The 27,706-nt window shown below is 51.8% G+C and overlaps 1 protein-coding gene across 4 annotated transcripts in view; it reads right to left on the reverse strand.

Annotated features, from left to right (window-relative positions):
• HUNK (hormonally up-regulated Neu-associated kinase) overlaps positions 1 to 27,706 on the reverse strand; it is a 106,577-nt gene that overhangs the window by 35,744 nt on the left and 43,127 nt on the right. For all 4 annotated transcript variants that reach the window (XM_051859489.2, XM_051859488.2, XM_070071879.1 and 1 more), the window contains exons 3-4: positions 15,702 to 15,757; positions 9,407 to 9,542 (exon numbers count right to left, since the gene is read on the reverse strand). In XM_051859489.2, the coding sequence (XP_051715449.1) occupies positions 9,407 to 9,542; positions 15,702 to 15,757 (192 nt within the window). The remainder of the gene's footprint in view (positions 1 to 9,406; positions 9,543 to 15,701; positions 15,758 to 27,706) is intronic.

Genomic DNA, 27,706 nt, shown 5'->3' on the forward strand with positions numbered 1-27,706 from the left:
GAAAAGCACTGGGGGTTTGTGTTTTAAACACAGGCAGCAGGATTCCCAGTCAAAACAAATCCAATGAGAAGCAACTCAGACCCCGAGGCCTGATCCCACGAATGTCAGCGTTCCAGACCCCGACAGGTGCCGGAGCTCATTCTCACATTTCAGGCCCATGCTGAGACCTGGTCCTGGCTCAGAGCCTACAGAGGACGGAGGCAGGGAGACGGACACGTAGACGTCTATTCCACAAACAGTCGCTGGATGCTGCTCTGCCTCGGGCAAGGCTACAGACGCTGGTGATGGGGGAACCAGCGGCGGCTGCCATTTTGGATTCAGTATAGGGAGAAACAGGCACACCTAAAATAAACACAATCCCTACCAGTGGGGAGGAGGGGGCAGAGGTGGGGCTGGGCTGCTTTTGATCACAGGAGAGGTTTAATTAAGAGACAAGGAACCTGCAATGGAGACCAGTGTGTGTGTGTGTGTGTGTGTGTGTGTGAACTGCTCTACCTTCGGCTGGCTGTATGTAGGGATGGAGGGAGAAAATGCATAAACCAAGAAATGAAGACAGGAATGAACAAGGCAAATACAGAGCCGTTTAGAGCACTTGCAGAACACAGTCCTCAGGGAACAGATGCACGGGAGGTGACTGACAGTCTGACGGCCAGACTCGGGGAGTGGGCATCTCACATAAGTCAATGAGAGGGGCCCAGAAGCAGGAGCGGGAGACGGTGACAGTAAAGCCAGCACACCTGCTACGAAAGGTCAGGAAGGAAGCCATGGCCAGCAATGGAAGAAGAGCAAGCAGGCATTTAGACATCTATTTGGAGGGGACATGCCAAGTGGCAGATCTGGAGAGCTGGACCAGTGGCAGGCAGAGTAACGGGATTGAGGGAGCTGGGCGAGACTGCGGGGGGTGGGAGGGAGGAAAAATGGGGGTGGTGATGCCTCTGAGAACCTACTGTGCTGGGATGCACTTCAGATGGGTTTCAGCTCCAATTCAACATCCTTGCTTTGGGTGACTGTTGGAGACTGGTAAGAGGGGAAGCTCAGAACCCCCCAGCCCCCTACATCGTAGACGTTCTGCACACAAATAGGCCCTGGACACATGGCTTTAATGGCTGGAAGCCCCTGTCATGAAGACACTGGAGACCACTGGATGGCCCCCAACCTTCCAAAGCTGCCCGTTCCACCCTGGGCAACTAGGAAGGGCTTCCCAACACCAGGCCAATGCCCACATCTTACGCCCACTGGCTGCAGAACGAGGCCAGGTGCTCTCCGGGAGCCAGCATTTTACCTATGTGAAAACCGGAACTGGAACCGGAACCTCCCCACCCCAGGACCTCTGTACATCATCGTGACATGGTCTAGAGTCCCCGCTGGGTCTCTGCCCCAAACACACACCAACTGGTACATGTAATCAATGAGACTTAAAGTGTTCATGCTGTATAACAAAGACCCAATATCTCAACAGAATTGGAGGGATTTGAGCTAAAAGGGAAAATAAAACACGATACAGGATTTGATTCCAGCTCCCTCTGTGTGCCTTTGTCATGCTGACAGACAAAGAGCTCGGTCCTTTTTACCGTTATTTTTTTCCTGCACATCATTGCCGAGTGATGCTCAACCCACGCTGTGTTTCTCAGGCGGTGGTACATGGACACCTGCCCGGGAAGTCAGTTCTGACTTTCTTCTTCGTAACACACAAAGCCGTGGACAGACAGTAACCGGGGCGCACACTCAACTTCAGTGCCTGCTTTTGCATTTGAGTTGATCAACACATACCTTGTAGCAAAAGTCATCGCTTTTATTGTCACAGAATGACGAGAAAGGACCAGAGGCAGACTCAACCTGCTAATGATGCTTCTGTGCTTACAAAGCTCTTCAGAAAGTTTGTGGGAAACTGGAATCAAAAGATAAGTTATTCTCACGCAAAAGCCAATCAAAATCCATGCAGAGCTTTTTCCTCAGACTCATTTTCTATTAATTTTTAAGAACTCTCATATATATGGATTTTAGCTTTCTTCTTCTTCTTTTTTTTTTTTTTTTTTGCATTTTCCATTAACTTTTTGAAGTTTCCTTGTGAATGTGTAGAGAACAAAGTTTCCTGATGGAGGCTGGCATCCCATATAGGTGTTGGCTGCTCCACTTCCAATCCATCTCCCTGCTGGTACGCCTGGGACAACAGCAGAGGGATGGCCCGAGTAGTTGGGCCCCTGTGCCCATGTAGGAGCCCTGGAAGAAGCTTCTGGCTCCTGGCTTCAGAGAGGTACAGCTCCGGCCTTTGCAGCCATTTGAGTGAACCAGCAGATGGGAGACCTCTCTCTGACTCTCCTTCTCTCTCTCTCTAGAACTCTGCCTTTCAAATCAATGAGTCAATCTTAAAAAAAAAAATTTCCTGATGACTGGAATGTGGCAGTGGTTTCCAAAATGCTGTCCTTGGTTTACGAGCGTTAACACTGGGTAGTTGTCAGAAATGCACATTCCCAGGCCCCCCTCCAGACTGAATCAGAAACAAAGCCTGCCAGAGCGCTGGGTCATCACAACACAGACCTTGGCTGCCCCAAGATCCTGTGCCCAGCAGAGAGAATGATACTCATCCGGGTACAGCGATTCTGTTCCCCAGCACATGAGCCATTGCCATCTGACGAACGTCGCTGACTTGAACATTTTCGGGTGCTTTTAGGCCTCAGTCATATTTACCTTGTAAATCGGTTCTGGCTTTTTCAGTGATACGAGGCTGAACATAAAAGGTTAATCCTGGGTTTGTGCACATGACAGTCACATTTCAATAAAAATAAGACGTTCACATGTGGGGTGACCAAGAATACTCTTCCCTTTACAGGGGTGGGGTGGGGAACGTATGCAAAATCATTTGGCCTGGTCCTGCCAAGGCCACCACAGGTGGGACTCGAAATTCAAAAAACCCACAGCAGGCTGAGTTTTGAGTTGGTCATCTTGTATGGCCCACGAATGATGTCATGTAAATGCACAAATGGCCTTGCGGAAAATCCGTTCCCCGCCCCATGCTTTAAAAGCCTGGTATACAACACTCACGTTTGAAGACTTCTGCTCTGTGACCTTTATATTTCTTTTTACCTCTAGCGGACATGTGGGTTTCCTATCACAGGTGGGGTACGTCAACCAGTGCAGAATGCGGAGGAGGGGCACGTGAAGGCGCCGGCAGGGAAACCCAGTTGAAGAAGTCTGGTGAATGCATGGGGTAAGGGGCCCAACTCTAATCCTTGCTGAAGGTTTCCTTCTTCTTGGAGACACAGACACTCAACTGCCTGCCTCCCCATCACCCACTGGCTTCAAAAGACATCAAAACTCTCCCCACACCACTGCATATTACGTTAGTCATTGCGTCCCTTTGGTATGTGGGTAGCACCGCAGGTTAGGGAACAGGTGCCTGTCTTAAAGATGGCACCAGGGAGCTCTGTGGTCCAGCTGGGATCCAGCCAGTGGCTTCTGCAGACATTCTGACGACCCAGCTGAGTCCAGAATTCCACTGTTCTAGAGGAAGTTTATCATCAACAAAAGACAGTCACAGCTGCTTAAAGAGGACCTCACTCTGTCTCATCCCAGGGTCCCTCCCCTGTAACACTGTGGACAATTAAGAGTTCCCGCATCTCAGGTTGCAAGAGGCACAAGAGAACTGAGCCATAGAAAGAGCTCAAAGGTGCACCTGGCATAAATTAAGTGTTGGACAACTGTGATCTCGTGTTGCACCAAGAAAGTTTTTTAAAAAAAGAACAACAGGAAAAAAAGCTACAATTACATTTGCTCCTTGGTGTCAAATAATAACGGAAACCTCCGTGAATAGTCATACGTCCTAGGAGATCGTAAAAGGGAAACCGGATGCAGCTTCTTAAACCCCGTCGCCTAGAGATTTCATGCATGTTTAATGTCTGGATAAAGAGGAATCTACTCCCTCTGACACTTCAGAAGTATGCGACCATGCCACGGGGAAGACGTGGAATGCAGTCTAAAACCCCGGTAATCCCATAGAATCACGGGGCGTTTGCAAACACGCTCAGAATGTCCTGGTGGACGTTTCGAAATACAGCCCCAGGCTCTCGGCTCTCTGTGGCCGACCCCCAGGAGTCAAACACAGATGTAAAGGGAGAGGAGGAGAGAGTGACAGGGGACTGGGAAGGGGCAGAGGACAACAAGCCAACACGGCTAGAATGTTTCGGAGCAGAGAGGAGTAAGTGGGATCTCTGCTGAGTGGAGGAGCGTGCGGAGGAGGCGGGGTGGAACGGAAGAATCTGATGTCACAATGTAAACAGCGGCACGGAAGGGCAGCTGGAAGCAGAGCAAGAGGCCCTGAGAAGCAGAGATGTGGCATCTTTGGAATTGAGTCTGCGGCCAAGGGGTGGTCCCGACACCTAATCTGATTCACTGGAGGGAATGCCGGGGTGCTGCCCGCCATAGCGGAGGGGGAAGACAGCGTCATGGCTCCCTGCGAAATCGCTGGTGACTTCAGCAACACGCAGGGGCCACACGGTGCTTCTGGATGATTCTTCTAGAGAGGACTTGCCTTGGGGACCTTCACAGTAACTCTCCACCTGACAGTGGTCCCAAGACATCCGTCAGCATCAGCTCTCTGCAGTGCAAGGTCCCACGTGAGGGCCTGAAAGAGCAGGCACAGATCCGCACATCTGGGGAGCTCTGGACTTCGACGCTGCTCCGCTCGACGGTCCATGTCACCAAGAAGTTGTTCCTTGTGCGTGGCAAGACTTTGCTTCCTTTTCCTTTCTCCTTATCGTTGTCTACTCTCACTGGACATGCTAGCTACAGAGAAACAAGCCTTGGATTTTATCAACGAGAAAACTCAGAAGCTAAAGGAAGCTTCTTTCTTAGAAGTGAAACCCCCGGGGCCGGTGCTATGGCACAGCAGGCTAAGCCTCGGCCTGCGGCGCTGGCATCTCATCACGTCCCAGCTGCTCCACTTCCAGTCCATCTCTCTGCTGTGTCCTGGGAAAGCAGAGGCAGACGGCCCAAGTGCTTGGGCCCCTGCACCCACGTGGGAGACCCAGAAGAAGCTCCCGGCTCCTGATTGGCTCAGCTCTGGTCTTTGCAGCCATTTGAGGAGTGAACCAGCGGATGGAAGACTTCTCTCTCTCCCTCTCTGTCCGTAGCTCTGCCTCTCAAATAAATTAATAAAATAAAATTGAAAAAATAACTGAAACCCCCTCAATTCCTCAAAAGGAGCATGAGTTTCCTGTCCCCACCTCCCTCTCCTGCCACCCCTCGTTTGGAGGATATGTGGGATGCAGAGAAAACACCCTCCTGGTTCACTTGCTCCTTGTGGGAAGCTGCTGAGATCTGGGGGTACTGACAACGCATTGTCTCACTCCGTGGAGACGGCAGGGCTGACTGTGCCTCTCAGCCAGCTCACCGACCCAAAGGGCACCGGGGATGCAAAGTCCATGCCCAGCCCCAAGTGAACACGGATTCCTTGAGCGGGGAAGGTGGCCTGGGTGTGTGGTGTGTGACTCTCCACAAGGCACCAGGTCCTCACACGAGGGCCTCGCCCACCCCAGGGGCCCCACGAGAACACCGAAAACAGTGCCGGAATCTCCATCTTTTGGAGCCAGCTATCTCCATTTCTGCTTTCGGGAACTCACAGAAGTTCTCGGGTGAGCATCTGATGACGCTGCAAGTAAAGTTCATTTTTCTTCTTTTCGACTTCAGTAGTAATTTCCAGGACAGTGTCGCTAACGAGCATACCTGTCACCCAGAGGAGAAGTTAACGGGCAGCAACAAAGACCTGACACAGCAGGATGGACTCTTTGGGTTTTGTGTCTGAAATCGCAAAACTCACGGGCAAATACCTCGCTCTCAGCTGTCTGGAGTAAAAGGAAGGAGTGAATCACTTTAAGGCTGTTTTTGCAGTCCCGCAGAAAATGACCATTAAAAATAATGGGAAACTCTCCCAGAAAGAGGGTATCTTTCTTTTTTTTTTTTTTTTTTTTTTTTTTCTTGACAGGTAGAGTTATAGACAGTGAGAGAGAGAGACAGAGAGAAAGGTCTTCCTTCCGTTGGTTCACTCCCTAAATGGCCGCTATGGCCGGTGCTGTGCCGATCCGAAGCCAGGAGACAGGTACTTCTCCTGGTCTCCCATGCGGGTGCAGGGCCCAAGTGCTTGGGCCATCCTCCACTGAAGAGGGCACCTTTCTCACTCATGTTGCCCGTTCCTGCTTTCCTGGGGGAGAGCTTGGAGGCTCAGTTTGTAGGGGAAGGGCTTTCTTTCCCAGGGTCTCCTGGAATGACCAGTGGGTTTTCTTCCTAAGTCAGCCTCAGACCTCTTGGAGAAAAAAAAGTCCCTGCCCCACCCACCCAGGGCCTGGGAGTTGGCTTTTGTAAACTCTTCATTCTGTTGTTTCATAGTAACAGAAAGGAGAGTTTGTAATACCAGGATCTACCCCAGTGAGAGAACCGGCTCCGTTTGCACTCTATGCAGGCTTGTTAAAGGAAATTCTCTTTGGGTTTTTCCATTTCTAATTCTGGCAACAGAATCCTGGGCACCAAACAGAAACCCGACCTCTATCACACACACACTATCCCAAAGCAGTGGGAAATTAATATCCCCTACGCAAGGCTGTGAAGTGTTATGTTTTCTCCAAAACGAACAGCCAGCAGGACCCGGGCCTTTGAGTGTGCTCTTCCCCGAGTCCCGCGCTGGCCCGCCCCAGGCAGCAGGTCCAGCTCCCCCGACGCCTTCCTGGTTTGCTCCTCGGCTTCACCTGCCACTCTATTTGTTTGCAGGTGAGACCCGGAGGCATAGAGGTGTATCGGTCTGTTCAGGCTGCCATAACCAGATACCACAGACTGGGCTCAAACCACAGACATTTATGCCCTTGTAGCTCTGGATGACAGCCCAAGTTCAGGGTCATAGCTGGGTTCTGCTGAGAACTCTCCTCCTGGCTTACAGACGGCTACACCTTCTTGCTGTGCCCTCACATGGCACAGAGAAGACACACACACACACACACACACACACAAGCTCTGTGACATCCCTACGGACATTTAATTCTCATCAGGCCCACCCTCAGAGTCTCACCTGGAAACCACAGATTAGCCACTCAATTTAAGTGGCTGTGACTTCCTATTTTCAACTTTATGATGGCTTGGGAGCAATCCATAAGCTAATATGCTATAAGCTCCTCCCACGAGGCTGGGCAGTGGTGGCGGCCATGCCCCATGTCAGCCCCACAATGGGGAGGGCACAGAACCAACACCCTGCCGTGCGCGGTGCTGCGGAGCTGTGACGCTCAGTGGGACAGGAGTATCAAATGCATTCTCAACTTGCAATGCTTTCAACCCCACTGGAAACCAAGCAGCAGCTATAATTCCCTCCCAAGGGCCCCATCTCCAAGTATCACTGGGGCTAGGGTTTTGATATATTCAAGGGGCGTGGGAGACACATTTCGCTCCCTAACAGTAGACAAGTGCATTGGATTATTTAAAAACACAAGGACACAAATTCCTAGTCACTCACCCCATCAAGAGATGAGGTCTCTCTCTCTCTCTCTCTCTCTGCCCTCTGCACTCAGAGTGTGGCCACACAACTGGCTCGGCCCACTGAGCCCTCATCAAACATGACTCCCGGGAACCTAGAACAGCCGGGTACACTAAGGCTTGCCCTCTCTCCCACCACCACGGGAATGAATATTTTGTGTTTTTCCTTCGTTCCTCCTTCCCAGTAGCACCAGAGCTGGGCTGTAGGGAAGAGAAAGACCGAGGTCTTCCATGGAGGTGACTTTAATTCACCAGGACTAAGAGTGGGGCCCCATTAGCGCTCTTCAGAGTGCCTTCAGCCATACACAACCTTCTTGGGGAAAAATTCAACCAAGTGGAGGTTAGCAGAGAAAGGCCCAGCTGCCCCTGGAGCCAGGGGCATCCTGGCCTGGGGCCACCTCCATCCCTCCATGTCCCTTCCAATGCCACCTGTCACCACCATTAGGGTGGAGTCACTGGTTCTGGTTAATGGGTAGGGACACAGTAGGGGACAACAGGCCAAGGGGGTTAGGGAGACCCTTCTGTGGGGAGCAGGCCCCTCTGTTTGAATCCTGGGGCCCAGAACTGAGCAAGGGAGCCTTGGTGCTCACTAACTTTTAGTGAATTCTTTTCCCGAGTCAAGAGACCTGGCAGAAGGGGCAAGAACAAAGGCCCAGGCTGCAAAATGACGGCTCTGCAGACGGCTCCCCCCCCACGTCCCCCCACGTCTCTCCAGACAGGAGAGGTGATCCGCTCCCCTGGTGCAGCCAGCCAGCCAGAGAGGCCTCAGCACCGTGCTGATGACAAGGAATGGGGTCACACTCGTCCCGGGCCTCCACCTGGGCGCCCTCTACAGCTCTGACGACTCACGTGTCACTCTGGACTTTGAGGTCTGGAAAGGGCCCCCCTCCCCAGGCTGAGCTACGACAACTGGGGACAACCCAGTACTATCTAGTCCCCTCAAGAGCAGGACTCGGGGATGGACGGCCGCTGCTCTCCAACCTACTGACAGCACTTCCCCCGGGGGGCTGTGTCACCTGTCTCCCGTGCCACCACGGTCACAGGACACCCTGGCAGGATCTCCCGGGTGCTCAGCCTCCCATGCCTCCTTTCTTCGTCCCCTGCACAAATTCTCCCTTTCACAGCGTTCTGTATAGCATACACGAGCTCCCTAGCTGTTCCAGAAGTGTCCTTCCCCACTGAGGGAACAGACAAGGAGTCCATTTACAAACAGGGGAATGACAGGCGGTGGCAGGTGCCAAAGGGGAAGTTAAAGGGGTGAGGAGGGCAGGGGACGTAGAGGGGGTCTCTGCAGTGGCTCCCTGGATGAAAATAGGAATGTGGGCGAGGGCAGCATTTGCAGAGCTGGGAACCAGCATTCCAGGCCAGGGGAGCAGCCAGCGCCATGCACAGAGGTGGGAAAGACGGAGGAAGGGAGGCCAGTGTGGGTGAGGACTCACGGGCCAGAGGCAGGCAGAAGGCAGAAGGCAGGGCATGGGCAGAAGGCAGTGGGTGGGTGGCAGGGCCGTGTGCAGAAGCCAAGGCCGTGTGCAGAAGGCAGAAGACCAGGAGAACCAAGTCCCACAAGCAGCACGGCTAAGCCCCCAGAAGCAGTTTTATGGGGCTGGTGGCTGGCGAGAGAAAGGTCCTCAAGACTGGGGCGGGCACAGGGGGCACCCAAGAGCCCAGAATGGGAGCTCTAGGAGGACAGACCATTGCCTTCTTGCTCCCACACCTCAGTGCATTTGGGTGAGGGCCCACCAGTCTGGGCAGGACAGTGAGGGGCGGCCAGCTCCTGGGAAGCCCTGCGCCCGCCCTCTCACACATCTCAGCAAACACTGGCAGGCTCTTTGGGAGGGAGGCGCAGCGGGCAGGGCAGGAGGCCACGCTCCCGTCTGTGGGCCCAGTAACTCACATGGACCAGACGTCGATTTTGGGGCCGTACTTCTTCCTGGCGAGGAGCTCGGGCGCGGCGTAGGCGGGGCTGCCACACTGCGTGCTGAACGGGTCGGAGTAACCCAGGATCCCCGCACAGTTGCTCAAACCAAAGTCTGCGAAGAGGGGAAAACAAAGGCGGCCCGGAATTAGCAATCTGTACAATGATGAGGAAGGAGAGAAACCAAAACCAAGAAACAAAAACACAAAGAGGCAGCAAGGAGAGAAAGCATTTTCTGAGGCTAACCCATAGCTGCAAACCGTGACCCCTGGCCGTGACCCCTGGCTGTGACCCCTGGCTGTGAGGCTCAAGGCTCCAGGGTGTCAGGTGGGTGGGGGCTGCAGCATTGCATAGCTGGGGTGGGGGTGGGGACCAGCTAGAGCGCATAGCAATGCATCCCCATCAAATCAATGCCATCCCAGAAAAAGGACAGACACAGGGAAAAGAGAACAACAAGAGGGCCTGGGGGTGCAGGGTGCTGGCCTCCAAGTGGGGAAAAGCTGGAGGAGACTGGTTTTCTCCGGATTGTCATGTGCCCCCGCCATTTGCAGGGGGAATGTGTTCACTCCATGGAAGTCTTCAAAAAGTTCCTCCAGGGCCCTCCAGGGCATTGCTTTGTTCCTGGGGAGAGGAGAGCAAGCCCAGGGCCTTTTGTGCCTGTTTACTTTTGATCCTAAAGATACTGTAGCTGACAGGTAATTAGAGAGAGCGGCTGGTGCTGTGCCCCCATCTGATGTCTGTCTTCCATCAGAGCTGATCTCATCACAACCGAGCTCTCCTTTGAACCGGGGTGTAAACACCCAGCTCCCCCCTCCCCCCTTCCTCCACCCCTCCACACACCCCCCCTACCAGGACAGAACACAAGGCTCGGGAGAGACCGGCTCCAGGTCCTGAGCCAGCCCTCGCCCTTGCTCCCGCAGCAGGATGACGTACAGTTTCATGACTGCGTTTTCTCCTTGGCTCTAACGTGTCTCCACCTGCACTAAGAAAGCTCGGGAGGCAGAAACCCAGGCTGGGAGTCCTCCCGGGGACTGGCAACACTATGCTTCAGGATGGCACAGCCACGGAGTTCCCTAAGCTAAGGAATGAACAGCTGTTCTAGAGAGAAGCCCATCCGAGAAGCCAAGCCTCTGAGGTTCTCGCAAATTCTCCCATGGGGAAGAATCCAAACCCACCTCATGGCCGGCCAAAGAGCCAAGCAGAATGCTGCACGCTCCCCTGGGTTTCGGTGACTTCCTTCTCTCATTTCACCCCCGTCCTGTCCCCTACATGGCTCCCCTCCTCTGCCCACCCCGTCCCCGCCCATGGCCCAGTCAACACCAGCAGACACCTCGCATCCTGCTCAAGAAAGCCCATTGGATCCCACTGATGGAGATGGAGAACCCCAGGGCCCCTGCTCAGAGCCCACCCTGAGTATCACTGAAACTGGAAGAGAGGGAAGAGATGCTGTTGGGAGAAAAATTGCATCATGGTTCACCTTGGAGGCTTGTTCCACCGCTTGTGGTTTGAAAAAACCTAAAGGAATTTTAATGAGCCAACAAATGCGTAAGTGCACCTATTTATCTAGGGAAAAATGGAAAGACAGTACCATACAATAAAGATGATTGTCTGTTGGGGGCACTATTTTAGAAACTTCACAGAGCCACCATTGTGGCATAATGGGTAAAGCCAATGCCTGCAGTGGGTTCGAGTGCCGGCTGCTCCACTTCTGATCCAGCCCCCTGCTAATGGCCTGGGAAAAGCAGCAGAAGATGGCCCATGTGCCTGGGCCCCTGCTACCCACATGGGAGACTCAGAAGAAGCTCCTGGCTCTTGGCTCATTGGTTCTTGGCTTCAGCCTGGCCCAGCCCTGGCCATGGCAGCCATTTGGGGAAGTGAACCAGCAGATGGTTCTCTCTCTCTCTCTCTCTCTCTCAAAAAAAAATAAATAAATCTTTAATAAATAAATAAATATGGAAAGCTTCATGAACAGGCATGTCGGAGACTCAATCTTGTCCCAGAAAAATGTAACTCTAAATTTCGGAGATTAAAGCAAAAGACACTATTCCTCATCTCAGCCAGGACCCCTTAACAGCACAGGGGCATCCCTTGAGCTCACTTCCTGGGTCATCCAGAGGGCTTGGCAGAGCAGAGGGCAGAGAGAGGCAGAGCGCAGACCAGACCCCCCTCCACTGTCCCAGGCGAGTTGGAGAATTTGGGTCTGGCCTTATCTTAAGCACAGTTTCAAGATGATAAATTAGCAGAAGATGTGGGGAGTGGGAGAGATAGGATCTGCATTTTAACCGACTTATGTTGATCTAGCCAAGAGGGTTTCATTTCAGATACAGAGCAGTAACCACAGCGTGCATAGTTCACATTCAAAGTTGTAATTGCTAAAAGTTTACACATATGCCTGCAATTAGGATTGTGAAACGAGAGAGAAGCCCACCTCCTGGTAATGCCACACAGCTCTGCCTCAGTTAGATCTCGTGAACGCTTCAGCCAGTTTTCTGAGAAGAGGAATCTCAAAGAATAAAAATAAAATAAAAAGTCCCAGGAAACGCGGCTTCGGAACTTGCGCAAAGCTGTTCCGGGTTGCGGGTCCTTCGCGTTAGCTTCAGGCACTCTGACCAAGCAACACACGGCCGTTTCTGAAGGGGGAGGGGGGCGCTCCTGATTGAATCAAATCTTACTCCTGGTAATTGCAGTTCATTTGAAACGTGGCTTAAGTGGACTTATTTAACCAAAAATCTTTCAAAGAAAGAGAAACTATTAAGGGGAAATGATAATAGCTATAATCACCTCTGAAAAATGACTGGGTGGCGCCTTTGAAGAAAAGGAGGTTCAAAGGGCCTTTAAGTTAGAACAGGAAGGCAGCAGAGACCTTTGATCCAAAATCGCCCAAGCCCAAGGCAAGAAAACCCACAAGGCACCGGGTGTTTCTCCCTCAAAACATGAGGATATGCAGGCTGGGCTAAACAGAACGCGATACCAGCAGCTCCTGGGCGGTACAACGTCTCGTGCAATTTCAGGTCATGAGCAAGGGCTGCTGAAAGCGCTTAACAAACACCAGTGTCTCCTTGCCAGCAATGTTTGGACTCCTGGTTTCTCTCTTGTCGTTATTTTTTCAATTTTTGTTTACGTAGAGAGTCCCCCATGCACTGGTTCACTCCCAGCAACAGCTGGAGCTGGACCATTCCAAAGCTGGGAGTCGGGAACAAAACTCAAGTCTCTCCTACGGCAGGGACACAACCACTCGAGCCATCGCTTGCTGCCTCCCAGGGTGCACAGTAGCCGGAAGCTGGCACCAGGAGCAGAGCCACGACTCTCTCCCAGGCATTCCGATATGGGATGTCAACAGCTGCGTCAGACGCCTCCCTGAAATCCTGGCTTCATCCCAGGGACCTGCAGTGCCTGCTTTAAGAGCTGAGGAACAAAATGATTGCTGACATCCGAAAAGCAGCCATCACACTCGCCGAGGGGGCACCGTGGGTGCTGAGGGAGGCGACTTCTTCAGCTTACACAGGTCTCCTCTAAGGGGCTTCCATTAACCCAGCTGTGAGCTACTTTCTATAAGTGCAGCCAGTGTTCACGAGGACTGGTTCCTCCAGAATCTTCTGAGGAAGTTTTTCCTTCATAAAAAGATTATTTGTTGGTGCACATCAGGTTAAACCACCTGCAAGGCCAGCATCCCATAGGGCCACTGGTTCAAGTCCCGGCTGTTCCACTTGCAATCCAGCTCCCTGCTAATGCATCTGGGAAAGCAGGAGAGGTTGACCCAAGTCTTTGGGCCCCTGCACCCATGTGGGAGACCTGGATGGAGTTCCAGGCTCAGGGCTTCAGCCTGACCTAGCCCCTGCCATTGCAGCCACTTAGGGAGTGAACCAGTGGAGGATGGAAGATTCTCTCTCTCTATCTTCCCCCTCCAACCCACCTCCTCTCAACATGTAACTGCCTTTCAAATAAATAAAATATAAAAGTATTTGCTTTTCGACACCCTGATTCCACGGGATAGCTTTATAAATGGTCACCTGGTGGCTTCACTTGAAGGGAAGACAGTGCAAGCACAGAGGCCAAAGAAAGTGAGGCCGGCAATGCTAAAGCAAACTTCTGGGCGATGGTCCCTGGGGATGTGCACGCTGCCTGTGCTCCATGCACCTGCCTCCTCCCTCCGCACGATGCCACATGGAAGAGAATTATTTTACTTTTTACTAGAATGTAAATCTGACCTTCAAAGGCTGTCCCCTGAGAATCTCCACCTCTGCTGCTGTAAGGACAACTCCATCACTGTCACCTCCACATTTTCCAAAGACAAATCGCAAGGAGCTGGCCCGCCCTTCCTGACCCCCAGGACACGCCTCTGTTTAAGGCCACAGTTCCCATAAGGACCTGCAGGCATTTCGACACTGCCTTGCTCTACTGCTTCTGTACTTGGCCCCCAGGACAAGTAAAAGCTAAGCATAAAATAATTTAACAGAAAGAAAGTCTGGGGACCGGTGCTGTGGTGTAGTGAGCTAAGCCTCTGCCTACAGCGCCGGCATCCTACATGGGCCCTGGTTCATGTCCTGGCTGCTCCTCTTCCAATCAAGCTCTCTGCTAATGGCCTGGGAGAGCAGCAGAAGATGGCCCAAGTCCTTGGGCCCCTGCACCTGCATGGGGGACCCGAAAGAAGCTCCTGGCTCCTGGCTTTGGATCAGCCTAGCTCCGGCCATTGAGGCCATTTGGGGAGGGAACCAGCAAATGGAAGACCTCTCTCTCCGTTTTTCCCTCTCTGTCTGTAGCTCTCCCTCTAAAAAAAAAGAAAAGTCTGAATTATCTTGGAATCTTCTAATAGATTCCTTAAAACATTTTTGGCAGGGTGAGGGGGCAGGTTGCTTTCCTCTTAACTGTTACTTTTCCAATAATGGATGATCCATCCACACCTCTCGGTGGTCCTCAATCAAGCAGCCATGAGGGCTGGAGTCCCAGCAGGCTCCTGCCTGGTACTGGGCCAGGAGGCAACTGCCACCCCAGGCTCTCCAACAAGTCACTGCGGTGACCTACTGTGGAATCTGGAGATGAATTCATGGCTTGCCAAACAAAAGTTCCTCCTTGGGCACAGAAGTTGAGTTCACGAAGGAACCTTCTCTCTTCCTCTGCTAGGAAGTTCTTTCAAGCCACAGAGGTAGACGATATTACTTGCATTTGAGGTGGGAAAAAAGAGAGGAAGAAAAGATGCTGCTAATATCTAGGGTAAACACAATGCCCCGAGCTGGTGCCAAGACCGGCCACACAGGCAAAAAGAAAAGAACTTGTTTTCAGACAGCGAGCCACAGAGAGCAGTGGCTCCTGGACCCTGAACAGTGACAGTCCCTGAACAGTTCCTTCCCCGTGGAGCAGACATCTAGCTGTTCTTCTGTGGGTTTGGATCATGGTCATAGCCGGCTCTCCTTATCCTTGGGTTGTGCATCTGTGGGTTCAACCAACCAAGGATCAAAATATCCTCTTCCCCGCCAGCACCCCCCCAAAAAAATTGCCTGCCCTGAACATACACAGAGCTTCTCTTCCCAGTCATTATCCTTTAACAACACAGCACAAAAACTATTTACCCAGCATTTACCCAGCACAAGGTGTTGGAAGCCATCGAGAGATGACTTAAAGTGCACAGGAAGATGCGCGTATGTTACCTGCATACTACCCCATTTAATCAGGGACCTGGGCATCCACTGATTTTGGTCTCCAAGGGAAATCCTGGACCCAATTCCCATCGATACTGAGGGATGACTGTATGTTTTAAAAAGAAGGTAAGCTTAATCCCCCAATTCCCCCTAATGTCCCTGTATTCAAAGAGAAGCAGACTAAGCTATGGTGAAGCTGCAGACAGCATTTCCAACCCAAACTATTTTCCACCTAGTTTTAATAAGATTTTTGCTTCTCTCTGTCTCTCTATGACTCTACCTGTCCAAAAAAATAAGTTTTTTGCTTAATCCAAATAAAGAGTTCAACTCCCTCTGAATTTACAGAGTAGCTGTGATGTAAGCAATCCAGAGAAACATGTTTATTTAGGGCTGTGAAATTCATTTCATGGTCACATTACAATATCATTATCTTCTTAATTACGTTTAATGTATTTAAATTAAATTACTACTACTAGTAAAATTAATTGTCATTTTCCAAACAATGATTCACCGTTGGAAATAAAAGCATGTGACCTGGAATTGGTATCTAGGGATTACAAACACACCACGGATAATTTTCACAGTTGAGAGTTGACAACACAAAACATTTATACTTTTGCTTTAAAAAAAAGTCATACCAATCAGCTTGATATTATTGTCTTCATCTAGTAGCAAATTTTCTATCTTCAAGTCTCTGAAAAAAACAAAATCATACAAGATTTCAGACAGGCATGTGCAACGGCGGAAAGACCTCCTGCATCTGAAAGGGCAATGAACTCTTTTAGAATCACTTTGCACGGAGACTCACTCAACACTATTTACAAGCCAGGATCCGATTCTTTGCTGTAGGCTACAGATGCTAACGACGTCAGAGAGGGCAGAGAGCACAGAGCACAGACAGGATCCTGAAAAGTTTCTAGAAGTGGGACCTAAACCGGAGCCTCCACAGGACCCAGGGTCAGCGGGGAGAGGAACAGGCCAATCAACAGAGGGGCTGCCTACACACCCAGGGAAACACCGGTGGGCCCTGGTTGGTGACACAGTGGAGAGCAGCAGCCAGAGGAAGGAATACACTTGGGGAAGCAGTTTTTAAAAAGAAGGCAACAATGGGAAGCTGACTACAAGCTGTCACAGCAAATCGGCAGGTGATAATACATTGATCTATTTAGCAAGCAGATATTATCGTGGGCCAAATAATGGACTCCAGAGGGGCCAGCATCCTAGTCCCTAGGGTGACACCTGAGAACACGAGGCCAAAGGAAATTAAGTTCCAGGGGGAATGAAGATTGACAGTCAGATAAGGAGTGAAGCCATCTGCTGCTTGAAGTGACAGGAAGCAGTGGGCGGGAGAAATGCACTCGGGGTCATGCTGGGTGTGAGGTGCCTGGGGTAGCCAAGCTGCTTAAGGGCAGAGAACAGGACTGGTTTCCCTACCCCTGCACCCCAGGACCTTTGCACACACATTCCAGGTACTCAGTAAATACCAATGAATCTATGTCACCAAAGAGATCGTTTTGGATATCAGAAGCAAAAGCATGTATTTGGGAAAAGTCTACATGAGGGGAAAAGCATCAAGTGTGGCCATGAAAGCCATGTAGGCCGATGATTCTAAGAATAAGCTCTGGCATTTTAAGTGGCAGGCTGTCAGCTCGGACACACCTTGACTATTAACTTCCAACCTGGGCTGGCGTCGTGGTGCAGTGAGGGAGGCTGCTACCTGTGACACCGGCATCCTCTATGGGTGCCAGTCCGAGTCCCGGCTGCTCCACTTCTGATCCAGCGCCATGGTAATGCATCCGGGAAAGCAGCAGAGGATGGCCCAAGTGCTTGGGACCCTCCACCCACACAGGAGACCCCAATGAAGCTCCTGGCTCCTGGCTTTGACCTGGCCCAGCCCCAGCTGTTGTAGCTATTTGGGAAGTGAACCAGTGGATGGAAGATCTCTCGCTTCCCTTCCACATACACAAAAACATGTTCTCTCCCATTGTTTGGAAACACAACATTTCTGGTCTCTTCATCTTCTTCTTCTTATTTCTATTGTAAGGAACTGAATAGTGTCATCGTGATGGAACAAAGATGGTGACAGACTCACTTCATCAATGCCCAGAAACAAAAGGGGACAGTAGCTAGCGCCCGTCTGGTGGGGAAGGCAGCAGGGAGAGCCACTCACAGTCGGTCCCAGTACTGCCAGCTCCTCCCACCTCACAAGAGCATCGGAAATCCAGCTTCGATCTCAGTCATGCTGGCCACAAACCTACATCGAAAAGTGGTAACCGCACAACAAGGGGTGCCCCTGTGGGCAAGGCATGGCCTGGGGACCACCAGGCTTCAGCCTCTGAAGTGGAAACCCTGCAAGGTCCCGAGAGTGCCTGGGGACAGGGGACAGTGTGGCAGGGAGGCGGGATGGAGGACGACAGGCTGGCGGGGACGCCGCCGGCATTCACAGCAGACTGGGAAGCAACATTCAGAGACAGCAGGGAAGGCGGCCAGGCTGCTGCGCACAAACGGCCAAGGGCAGGCGTTCAAGACAGGAAGACGAATCAAGGAGTCAGATGCGGAAAGAAAAGCCAAAGGACTCAGAAGAGGGAGGCTGGGGGCGGGGGAGGCACCCAGGGCTGGACAGGTGGAGGAGAAGGAAGAGCTGCGGCAGACTTGCAGGCTCGCCCACAGATACTCCCACAGTCCAGATACAGCCGCGACCAGGGAGGACTGCGCACTCACGGTCTCGGGGCACCGCACACCCGCATCTGCCTTTCAACGTTCAAGGAAGAGGAGAGCCAAGTGCAAGTAAATGCATTTTGCATAATGTGCATTTTCTATGAAATTTTTTAAGACTACAAGTCTTTTCTTAACATTTATTTATTTATTTGACAGAGCTAGAGAAAGAGAGAGATCTTCCATCCTCTGGTTCACTCCCCAAATACTGGCACCAGGAGCCAGGAACTCCATCATGGTCTCCCAAGTGGTTGGCAGGGGCCCATGCACTTGGGCCATCTTCCACTGCTTTCCCAGGCGCATTAACAGGAAGCTGGATGAGAAATGGAGCAACCGGGACTGGAACCAGGGCTTATACGGGATGCTGGCATCGCAGGCGATGAGGGTTTAACCACCGTGCCACAACGGCAGAACCTCTGCGAGCCATTTGAAGACCCCTCAAATGTCCAAATACAGGATGACCCCTGATATAAGGTGATCTCCCATTTTTCAACCGGGAAGACCTTGCCCCTCAGAAAACACAATGATTTACTTTTCAGGAATGCATTGCAATCATTCAGTGACACTCGGAGACTACCTGTGAAACTGCGTATTTAAGCCCCCGTGGTACTGAAGACCCCACATTAAAATGTTACCTATAACTGCAGGTACACTGTATATAATTAATTATAGGTACCTTGTTGCAACCCTCACGTTTCTCTACAGTACCAGGAGGCTGAGCCACCAGGCGACATGTGCAGTAGGCTGTGGTCTTCTCAGCTCACTGGACGCTGGAGACAAAGCACATTCTGAATCTGTGTATGACCTTCCTGGGAATCTCATGTCAAACCACAGGCACCCCCTTTAAAATCTCTACAAATTAGCCACTCAGCAAACTGTTTCCCGAAGGGTCTCTCAACTGTGACACGTGAGAGACACGCCACCAAATGTCTTTACTCCCTCCCTCCCAGACCCTGGGTGACCTGCGGGACACCAAAGACATCCATGGGTCAAGTCAAGGCTAACGTATCTTCTCCAACGAGGGCTCTCTTGTTCAAGGCTGAATAACTGAAACGGTGCCCCTATAACTGGGAGATTTCCAAGGACTCCGGAAGACATTTCCTCTCTTTCGAAAGCAGCAAATGCATCACTTACTCAAGCAAATACCGTAATTCCAAAACACAGGCGCACACAAAATAGTGAGCCAGCCACACCCCAAACCACGGTTGTGAGGAAAGTGATTAGAAAGACAGCAGCAATATTCCAATCTAAAGGAAGGCCACCATTTGTTTCAAACAAAATTAAGCCTCTTTGCAGAGGTGGGGGTGGGGACGGGGTTTGAAGACAAAAGGTGCTACAGGACAAATGCCTCTGATGAGGAGGTCAGCCTAGCAGGGCAAGGCACAGAAAGCACTGCCCAGAGTACTCCACCTAGCTGGCTATGGGGCCACAGGCGCCTTGAATGGCCATCTGGTCAACCAGAAGGACCGTTACAACAATCAGCAGAACCAGAGGAGGAGATGGCCAGACAGGAGGATTAGGCAAAATTAGAAAAAATCAGTTCAAAGTCACCAGCTTCCCACCGTGTCCCCCTAGTAGAATGAAAACGAGGGACTCATTCACCCCTTTGCTTTCCTTCCGTCCAGGTTTCTGAGAGATCTCAGGAAAACTCCTCTCACAGTGGGAGGCTCCCCGACTAACAGGGAGTTCAAGGGAAGCGGAACTGCTAGGTCCTATCCAGGACAGCCTAGGGCTCAGCCAGCCTGGGGAGGGGGACATCAGTGTCTCCCGGCTTTTCTTTACTTCCACATTCCCGCTATGTCTTTTTTAGAACAAGATTTATTCATCGGAAAGGCAGAATTACAGAGAGAGAGGCAGAGAGACAGAGAGAGATCGCTCATCTGCTGGTTCACTCCCCAGATGGCTGCAACAGCCAGGGCTGGGCAAGGCTGAAGCCAGGAGCCAGAGCTCCATCTGGGTCTCCCATCTGGGGCCCAAACACCTGGTTCACCATCTTCTGCTGCTTTTCCCAGGCCATGAGCAGGGAGTTGGATTGGAAATGGAGCAGCCAAAACTCAAACTGGCACCCACAAGGGATGCCCAAGTTGTGGGTGGAGAGCTACCCGCTAAGCCAGAGTGCCAGCCCCCTGCTGTGCCTTTTGAAATTTGAAACTGAGCCCAAAAGAAGCATGCTGGGGGAGAGGGGACACTTTCCTCTGGACTCTTGCAAGAAAAAAAGACATCAAAATCTCAGGGCTTTTTAATCAAAAGCTTTCATCATTTTCTTTCCGTTTATTTTTTTCCTTTGGACTCAAAAGGCAGAGAGACAGATGAAGAGAGATCTCTCATCTGCTGGTTCCTCCCCAAATGCCTCTAACTGCCCAGGTTGGGCTAGGCTAAAGCCAGGAGCCAGGAACTTAATCCAGGTCTTCCATCTGGGTGGCAGACACCCAACTCTTTGAGCAGCTTCCCAGGGTTTGCATGAGCAGGTGCAGACCCCGGAAAAAATGGAGACAGACTTGAATCCAGGCACCCTGATGAGTTTTGTAGGCACCCCAAGCAGTGTCTTAACTACTGCACTTAATGCTTGTCCCGAAAATCCTATTTTTAAAAACAGCTTTTACCTAGCTGTTTACCCAAATGAGCAGAACATTTATGGACACGAATGCCTTCAGCAGCTTTATTCATACTTTCCCCAAACTGGAAGCGCCCAAGATGTCTTTCAGCAGGTGCACGGATAAACAAACTGTGCACCTCCGGATCTGGAATATTCAAAGAGGAGAAATGAGCTATCGAGTGATAAAAAGACATGCAGGAACCTCAATGCAAACTTCAAACTGGAAGAAGCTAATCTGAGAAGGCTACACACTGTCTAGTTCCTACCAGAGGATGCTCAGGAAAAGGAGAGAACATGCTGACAGTAAAAAAGAGGAGTGGTTGCCAGAGGCAGGGGTGCAGGGAGGAAGGTTGAAGAGGTGCAGCAGAGAGGTTTTATAGGATGCTAAAAGTATTCTTTATGACATTGTACTGGTAGATATATGACATTCTGCATTTGTCAAAATCTATAACAAGAGTGGACCCTAACATGAACAACAAATCTTGGTGACTAATAAGACTTCTATGGGACCAGTGCTGTGGCACAGCAGGTCAGGCTGCCATCTGCAATGCTGGCATCCCACATGGGCACTGGTTTGAGTCCCAATTGCCCCACTTCTGATCCAGCTCCCTGCTAATGTGCTTGGGAAAGCAGTGGAGGATGACCCAAGTGCTTGGACCCCTGCACCCACATAGGAGACCCAGATGAGGCTCTGGCTTCTGGATTTGGCCTGGCTCAGCCCTGGCCATTGCGGCCATTTGGGGAGTGGACCAGCAGATAGAAGCTTACTCGCTCTCACTCTCACTCTCTCTCTCTTTCTCCCTTTTTTTCTGTAATTCCAACTTCGAAATGGATGAATAAGTCTTTAAAAAAAAAACAACAACAAAGAATAATAAGGCATCCATTTGGAGCTGGTGTTGTGGTGCAGTAGGTTAATATACTAACTGCAATGCCAGCATCTCTTATGAGCACCGCTTTGAGTCCTGGCTGTTCCACTTCCAATCCAGCTCCCTGCTAATGTGCCCTGGGAAAGCAGCAGAAGATGGCCCAAGTGCTTGGGTCCCTGCACAAATGTGGGAGACCCAGCTGGAATTCCAGGCTCCCGGCTTCGGCTTGGCCCAGCCCTGGCCATTGCAACCATCTGGGGAGTGAAGCAGCGGATGGAAGATCTCTCTCGCTCACTTGTTCACTCTCTAACTCTCTTTTTGCCTTTCAAGTAAACAAATAAATCTTTAAAAAATAATAATAATGAGGCATCCATATTGGTTCATCCAGGGTCACAGATGTACCACACTCATACAAGGTAGTGTTAATAGGGGTTCCAGCTGGGGAAGTGGAGGTGTCAGAAAATATTTTTGAAATAAATAAACAATGGAACAAACAGTATGTGGGGTGGCGAAGGTACGTGGGAACTGTAGTTTTTGTGCAATCTTTCTGTAAATTTGAAGCTGCTAACAAAGTGTCAATGTATCTTGTCTCGAGTATCTTGTCCCATTCCTAAGGACATCAATGCTTGCAAGGTTACGGCTACAACCAAGTGGTCCACTCTGCTCCCAGCATCCTCAGCTACCTGAAATCCAAGACCTGAGTCCACCAAGCACAGTGGACCGTCCAGACCCTCCGCCCTGCTACTCATCCATGACCAAAGAGGCCACAAAATGGAGAGGCAGCCTCTTGGATAATAAAGGAAAAGTGAGTTTATGCAGAAGGTTTCCATCTCCGTGTTCTGTCATCCAGAAAACTGGCTCCATCGAGAAAAGCTCCTGTGGTCCACGTGAAAAGTGGGTGTGGACTCCAGCTCGTCCCAAATGCGCACCTGACGATGGGGGGAGGGGCACACTACTGGCCACGCCCACAGGGCAGAGAGGAAGTAGAAGGAGCTCCCTGGTCTTGCGGTCTCTGTAGCAGGTGCACTGGACGATCCGTGCTAACTCGAGAACAAAAGGGAAGGGGAGGCAAGTGGGCCCTGGGTGGATGGGGAAAACCAGCAAGGTGACAGGTGGCCCGAGATGGGGGATTTTCGAGGAGGGGGCTGGGGAAGGGAATGGGGTGTCTGGGAGCAAAGGGAAACTCCAAGGCACCAAGGAGGGGAAGCCGCTGTTGAGGCTCCGTAGCACAGCATGCCAAGAAGAGGGGCGCACAGGCACGGAGGCCTTCCAGAGCCGGCTCTGCTAACCGGGGCTGCAGGGAGCAACGCCCACAGGGAGACGGGCCCACTCCAGGGAAGACTGCTCCCCACAGGCATCACCAGAGCACAAGCCCTTTGTTCCAGGTTCTTTCAGGAGAACAAGCGCAAACAGGCCTCTGCTGACAATAAAGCTCCCCTGGCCTTTCATCTGGGAGGCTGGGAGCCCGGCCATGGTGACGGTGATGGTGACGGTGACGGTGACATGGTGACAGTGACATCCAGGCACTGACCCTCCCCGATGGAAGGCGTGAGGGAGGAGCCTGCTGCTGTAACAGGACAACCCAGGTAGGGCTGGAGGAGCAGATGGGAGCCCAGAGCTGTGCTGGAGTGGGGATGTGTGTGTGTGTATGTGTGTGTGCACCGAGATGTGTGACTCCCGTGGGCTTGTGTGTACACACTGCACTGTGAACCCCACTCACGTGAGTGTGTGCATGTACGTAGGGGAGATCTGTGTGCACTGAGTATGTGCCCATGCACCCACCCATCTGCTGTGTGTCTGAGTGCACGCTTGAGTGAATGGGTGCATCCCCGAGAGGAAGGGGAAAACTGCAGGAAAGAGCTGGACCGGGTGAGGAATCGGGAGATAAGCAATCATCCAGGGAGAGGCGGCCCTCCAGGGCAGGAGAAGAGAGAAGGGCCCAGCGAGGGAAGGCGGAATTCAGGAACAAGCCTGGGGGAGAAAGCTTCCCTGGCAGCCACAGGCTGGGCTGTAGCAACAAGGCAAGAGTGAAGCACCCGATGCCCGTGACCGTGGGCACTCGGTGGCGAGGAGGCGTTCTCTTGGTTAGGTCTCATCATCAAAAGCACCGTGCAAGACCAAACGCTCCGCTCTTCTTTGATTTAGTTAGAGTACGGGCATGTTGGTAAGACGCAAGAAAAAAAAGTCCTTAACCACGTGTCTGAGTGCCTTATTGAAATGAGATCTTTACTGAGTTCTCATCATGTCCCAGAAACAAATTCAACTTATAAAAATGAAAGGGGTGCTCAATAAAAAGATGCCGCTTGATGCACTGTGACCTGAAAAATGAACCAACTGGCACCAAGTCCACAAAGAAGCGCCCCTGAAGTGGTCCAAGAGGAACCTTGGGACTGGCTACTAGAAAGCTTCCATCCCAGTGCAAACTCTGACATAGCTGAATTCATTCATTCAGCCAAGTCCTACCGGGCAGCCCCCTGGGCCAGGCACTGGGCTGAGCTGTGGCCTGTGCAGAATGCAAGTAAGTGATCCTGTGAGAAGGGCTCACTAGGCTAATCCTCCACCTAGCGGTGCCGGCACACCGGGTTCTAGTCCCGGTCGGGGCGCCAGATTCTGTCCCGGTTGCCCCTCTTCCAGGCCAGCCCTCTGCTGTGGCCCGGGAATACAGTGGAGGATGGCCCAAGTGCTTGGGCTCTGCACCCACATGGGAGACCAGGAGAAGCACCTGGCTCCTGCCTTCGGATCAGCGTGGTGCGCCGGCCACAGTGCGCCGGCCGTGGCGGCCATTGGAGGGTGAACCAACGGCAAAGGAAGACCTTTCTCTCTGTCTCTCTCTCTCACTGTCCACTCTGCCTGTCAAAAATTAAAAAAATAAAAACAAACAAACAAACAAACAAACAAAAAACAAAATAGAGAGTGCTCTGGGAGTCTTGGACCCCCACAAGGCCCAGCCTAGAGGGCTCCCTGGAGAAGGCAAGCTTGGAGCTAAGATCTGGAGACTAAGGATTGAGCCTGGCAAAGAGAGCAAGCACAGCACAGGAAGGGACACCTGCGTGGCCCTGAACTTCCACTTCCCCTGGATGAAATGCATGAGTGTCTACAGTGATGGCGTGTCCATTAGACACAGAAGTAAATGAACGAGCCGGACTCCAATCCTCCCACAGACTCGGTCATTACCAGGTGAACATGAACTTGATGCTTACCCAGCGTCTGGGGTCTGAGCACGTTTCATGGATTGATTTACCTAACCCTCGCAACAACCAGGGGAAGTGGGTAATCCCTGCTTCCTACGGTGTGGACATGGAAAGGCAGGAAGGAAAGCTGGAGGAATCCGCCGGCAGAGCCGGCGTGTAGCCGCAGGTGTGTGCCTTTGGGATCACCGCCGCTGACCTCCGTGCCTCCAACCCACGGAGCCACTGGGCTACATTCCCAATCACACACTTCTTTTAAAAAACCCAATTAAACACAAAGCCTACGACACAGCCAGCACCTCTTCTAGTTCTGCGCTGGCCGTCAGAGGCCATGGGACCCCAAAATAGCGCCAAGCAGTGAGCAGAAGCCATACCTCTCTCCCCTTCTGCCTCTCCAGGAAGAACTTCTGATTCCCACAGGCCCGCAGGTGGTGCCTGCTTCTTGTCAGGAGCCAGAGAACAAAGAAGGGTCCCTCCCCTCCACCGAATTCCTCCTGAGCGGGACTCCCAGGCCTCCAGGGGCAGTGGCTGCTGCTTCCTTTGATCTCATTCTCCTGTCCCAAAGCCCCCTCCCCCCCACAGGGTGGGGGGGTTTCCTAGGTGTACTCCCCCTGCTGTGTTTCATCTGCACAGTATGGTACTCTAAATGAATCTCAACCCACGGGATTCCTGTGAGCAGTCCACAGTCCCTGCACCCCAGGCAAATCGGCAGACGCCTGAAATCCTGCTGGACGAGCAGGGACGGGACCCTAACTCCTGGGATTCTAACTGTTGAATTTCTCAGGCAATCCCAAAAGGGAGCACAGAAAAAGCTGACCACGTTCTGCCCTTGCAAAGATGTACAGCCCTGGCATCAACGTTGTGGCACAGCGGGCCAAGCAGCAGCTGCCTATGATGCCTGCATCCCCTATGGGCGCTGGATGGAGTCCGGGCTGCTCCGCTTCCAATCCAGCTCCCTGCTAATGCGCCTGGGAAAGCAGTGGAGGATGGCTCAGCAAACAACAGGTCACCGGCTCAACCTCTCAGCCTCCGATGTCCATGTGTGTGCAGCAGCAGGTGCGTGCAGGTGATTTTCAGAGAGAAAAGCACAGAAATGCTCCTGAATCTATAGTTATCTGCATTTCCAATCTTCTCTATGAAGGATGCAAGCCCTCGCCACGATTGGATTATGAATCTATTTCTAAGGAAAGAGAGCAAAATGTAGAAAACTGGGGATCCAAGAGAAAAAGCATCTGTCTCTGCTATAAAAACATTATTAAATTCATTCCTTTGACATTCTGACAGTAATTGCATGGAGAGCGATTGGATTTTGTGAAGATTGCTTTAAAAGGGTTGTTGAAAATTTCCTGAGGGAGAGACCAGCATGCCACCCGCAGCTCTCCCTCGGTTTCCCTCTGTTGTCCTCGGGATGCTGAGTGGCTGACGGCACAAAGCCCTGATGCGAACACACAAGTCCCACAGAAAGCTTTGGCCCCCTACAGTTCCCCTGTTCTGGATCCCACTGGGGGAGCTGGAACTCCCAGCCAATTCACCCCTGAGGTCTCTGCCTTTGTCTTGGCTTCTTAATAAACAAAGATGGAGCCAGGCACCCCTGATAGCCGGCATCCTCTTAATACTGGCAGAGCTGTGACACCGCAGGCTACGCAAGGGTATGGCTGGGGCAGAGCCACAAACAGGGCAACTCACCTAGAATCTCTGAACGGACCCTTCCCTGTTGATCTAAACCCTTTGTACCAGCGAGGCGCTATCTCATGGCAACACGTGAAGCCGGGTCTCAGTGGAGCCCGGCTGGGGCTGGCGCCAGGGAAGCCCTGAGCCCAGATCCACCCTGTAGGACAGGCGGAGCAGTCCACGGTGCCAGCCCCATAGCGGGGAGGCATCGTTGCACCAAAGAAGGGGCTGGAGCCGCTTTCTCCACCAATCAGAATGTGAGCGGCTTTCAGTCAAAAAAAAGGCACCCCTGGGCCTCGAATCTTTGGAATCTGTTTCCCCTGCAGGTCACATGCCACTCCTGAGAGTGGAAAGTCCCCAAGAGAAGTAATACACACGTTCGCACAAAGCTCGCACATAGCAGACTTACACACGAGAGCCAAGGGATGCAATCAACCCCAAGGTCTGTCAGTGGAGATCAGCCGGGGCGGGCCGTCGGCACTGACATATGCTACAGTACGGACGAACCAGAAGAACACCGTGCTGAGGGGAAGAAGCCCACGGCCAAGGACCCGGCACTTCTGGTAGGATTCCACAAGTACACAACGTCCACAGTGAGCAAACCCACAGAGAGGGAAGACAGGAAGCAGTCACCGGAGGCAGGCGGGAGGGGGAGAGGGAGAGTGATTGCTAGTGCCGACAGGGCCTTTCTCCACTGGGCAATAAAAATTTGCCAAGTCACAGGGTGCAAATGGTTGTACAACTCTGTGAATACACAAAAGTCACCCCTGGATCGTACGCTTTTAAATGGTGACTTTCATAGTAGGTGAACTGTATCTCAGGACGTTTCAACTTTCATGTGTGTATACATACCTGTACATAGACAGCATGTACACACACCATGTGTTTCTGCCTTGGTCTTGCCTTTCTAAATGAGAACACGTGGAGCCTGCACTGTGGCGTAGCAGGTAAAGCCACCGCCTGCAGCGCCAGCACCCATTAGGGTGCCGGTTTGAGTCCCTGCTGCTCCACTTCCCATCCAGCTCCCTGGAAATGTGCCTGGGAAAGCAGAGGAAGATGGCCCAAGTGCTTGGGTCCCTGCACCCACATAGGAGACCAGGAAGAAGCTCCCGGCTCCTGGCTTTGGACTGGCCCAGCTCTGGCCATGAGGCCATTTGGGGAGGGAACCAGCAGATGGAAGATGTCTCTACCTCTCTCTCTCTTAACTCTTTCAAATAAGTAAATCAATCTTTTTTTTTAACAAGAGAACCTATTAAAAATGAATTTTAATTTTTTCAACCCAGGGTAATCACTGACTATAGTTCCATGAAGGAAAAACCATACATTCATGGCTGAAGCCCAATTTTTGTGGGAGAAAAGTTTACTTCCATACAGCGCTAAAAGTAGGAGCCTGTGACCCATGGCTACATGACTCAGAATGTTATTTCCACTCACTTTTTAAAAAAATATTTATTTACTTACTTATTTGAAAGGCAGAGTAACAGAGAGGGAGAGAGCAAGAGGGAGTACTTGCACCCACTGGTTCACTCTCCCAGTGTCTGCAAAGGCCAGGCTGGTCCAGGAACCAGGAACTCTATCCAGGTCTCCCTTGTGGGTGCAGGGGCCCG

The sequence above is a fragment of the Oryctolagus cuniculus genome, chromosome 4 (genome assembly GCF_964237555.1).
Source record: "Oryctolagus cuniculus chromosome 4, mOryCun1.1, whole genome shotgun sequence".
NCBI classification, from domain to species: domain Eukaryota; kingdom Metazoa; phylum Chordata; class Mammalia; order Lagomorpha; family Leporidae; genus Oryctolagus; species Oryctolagus cuniculus.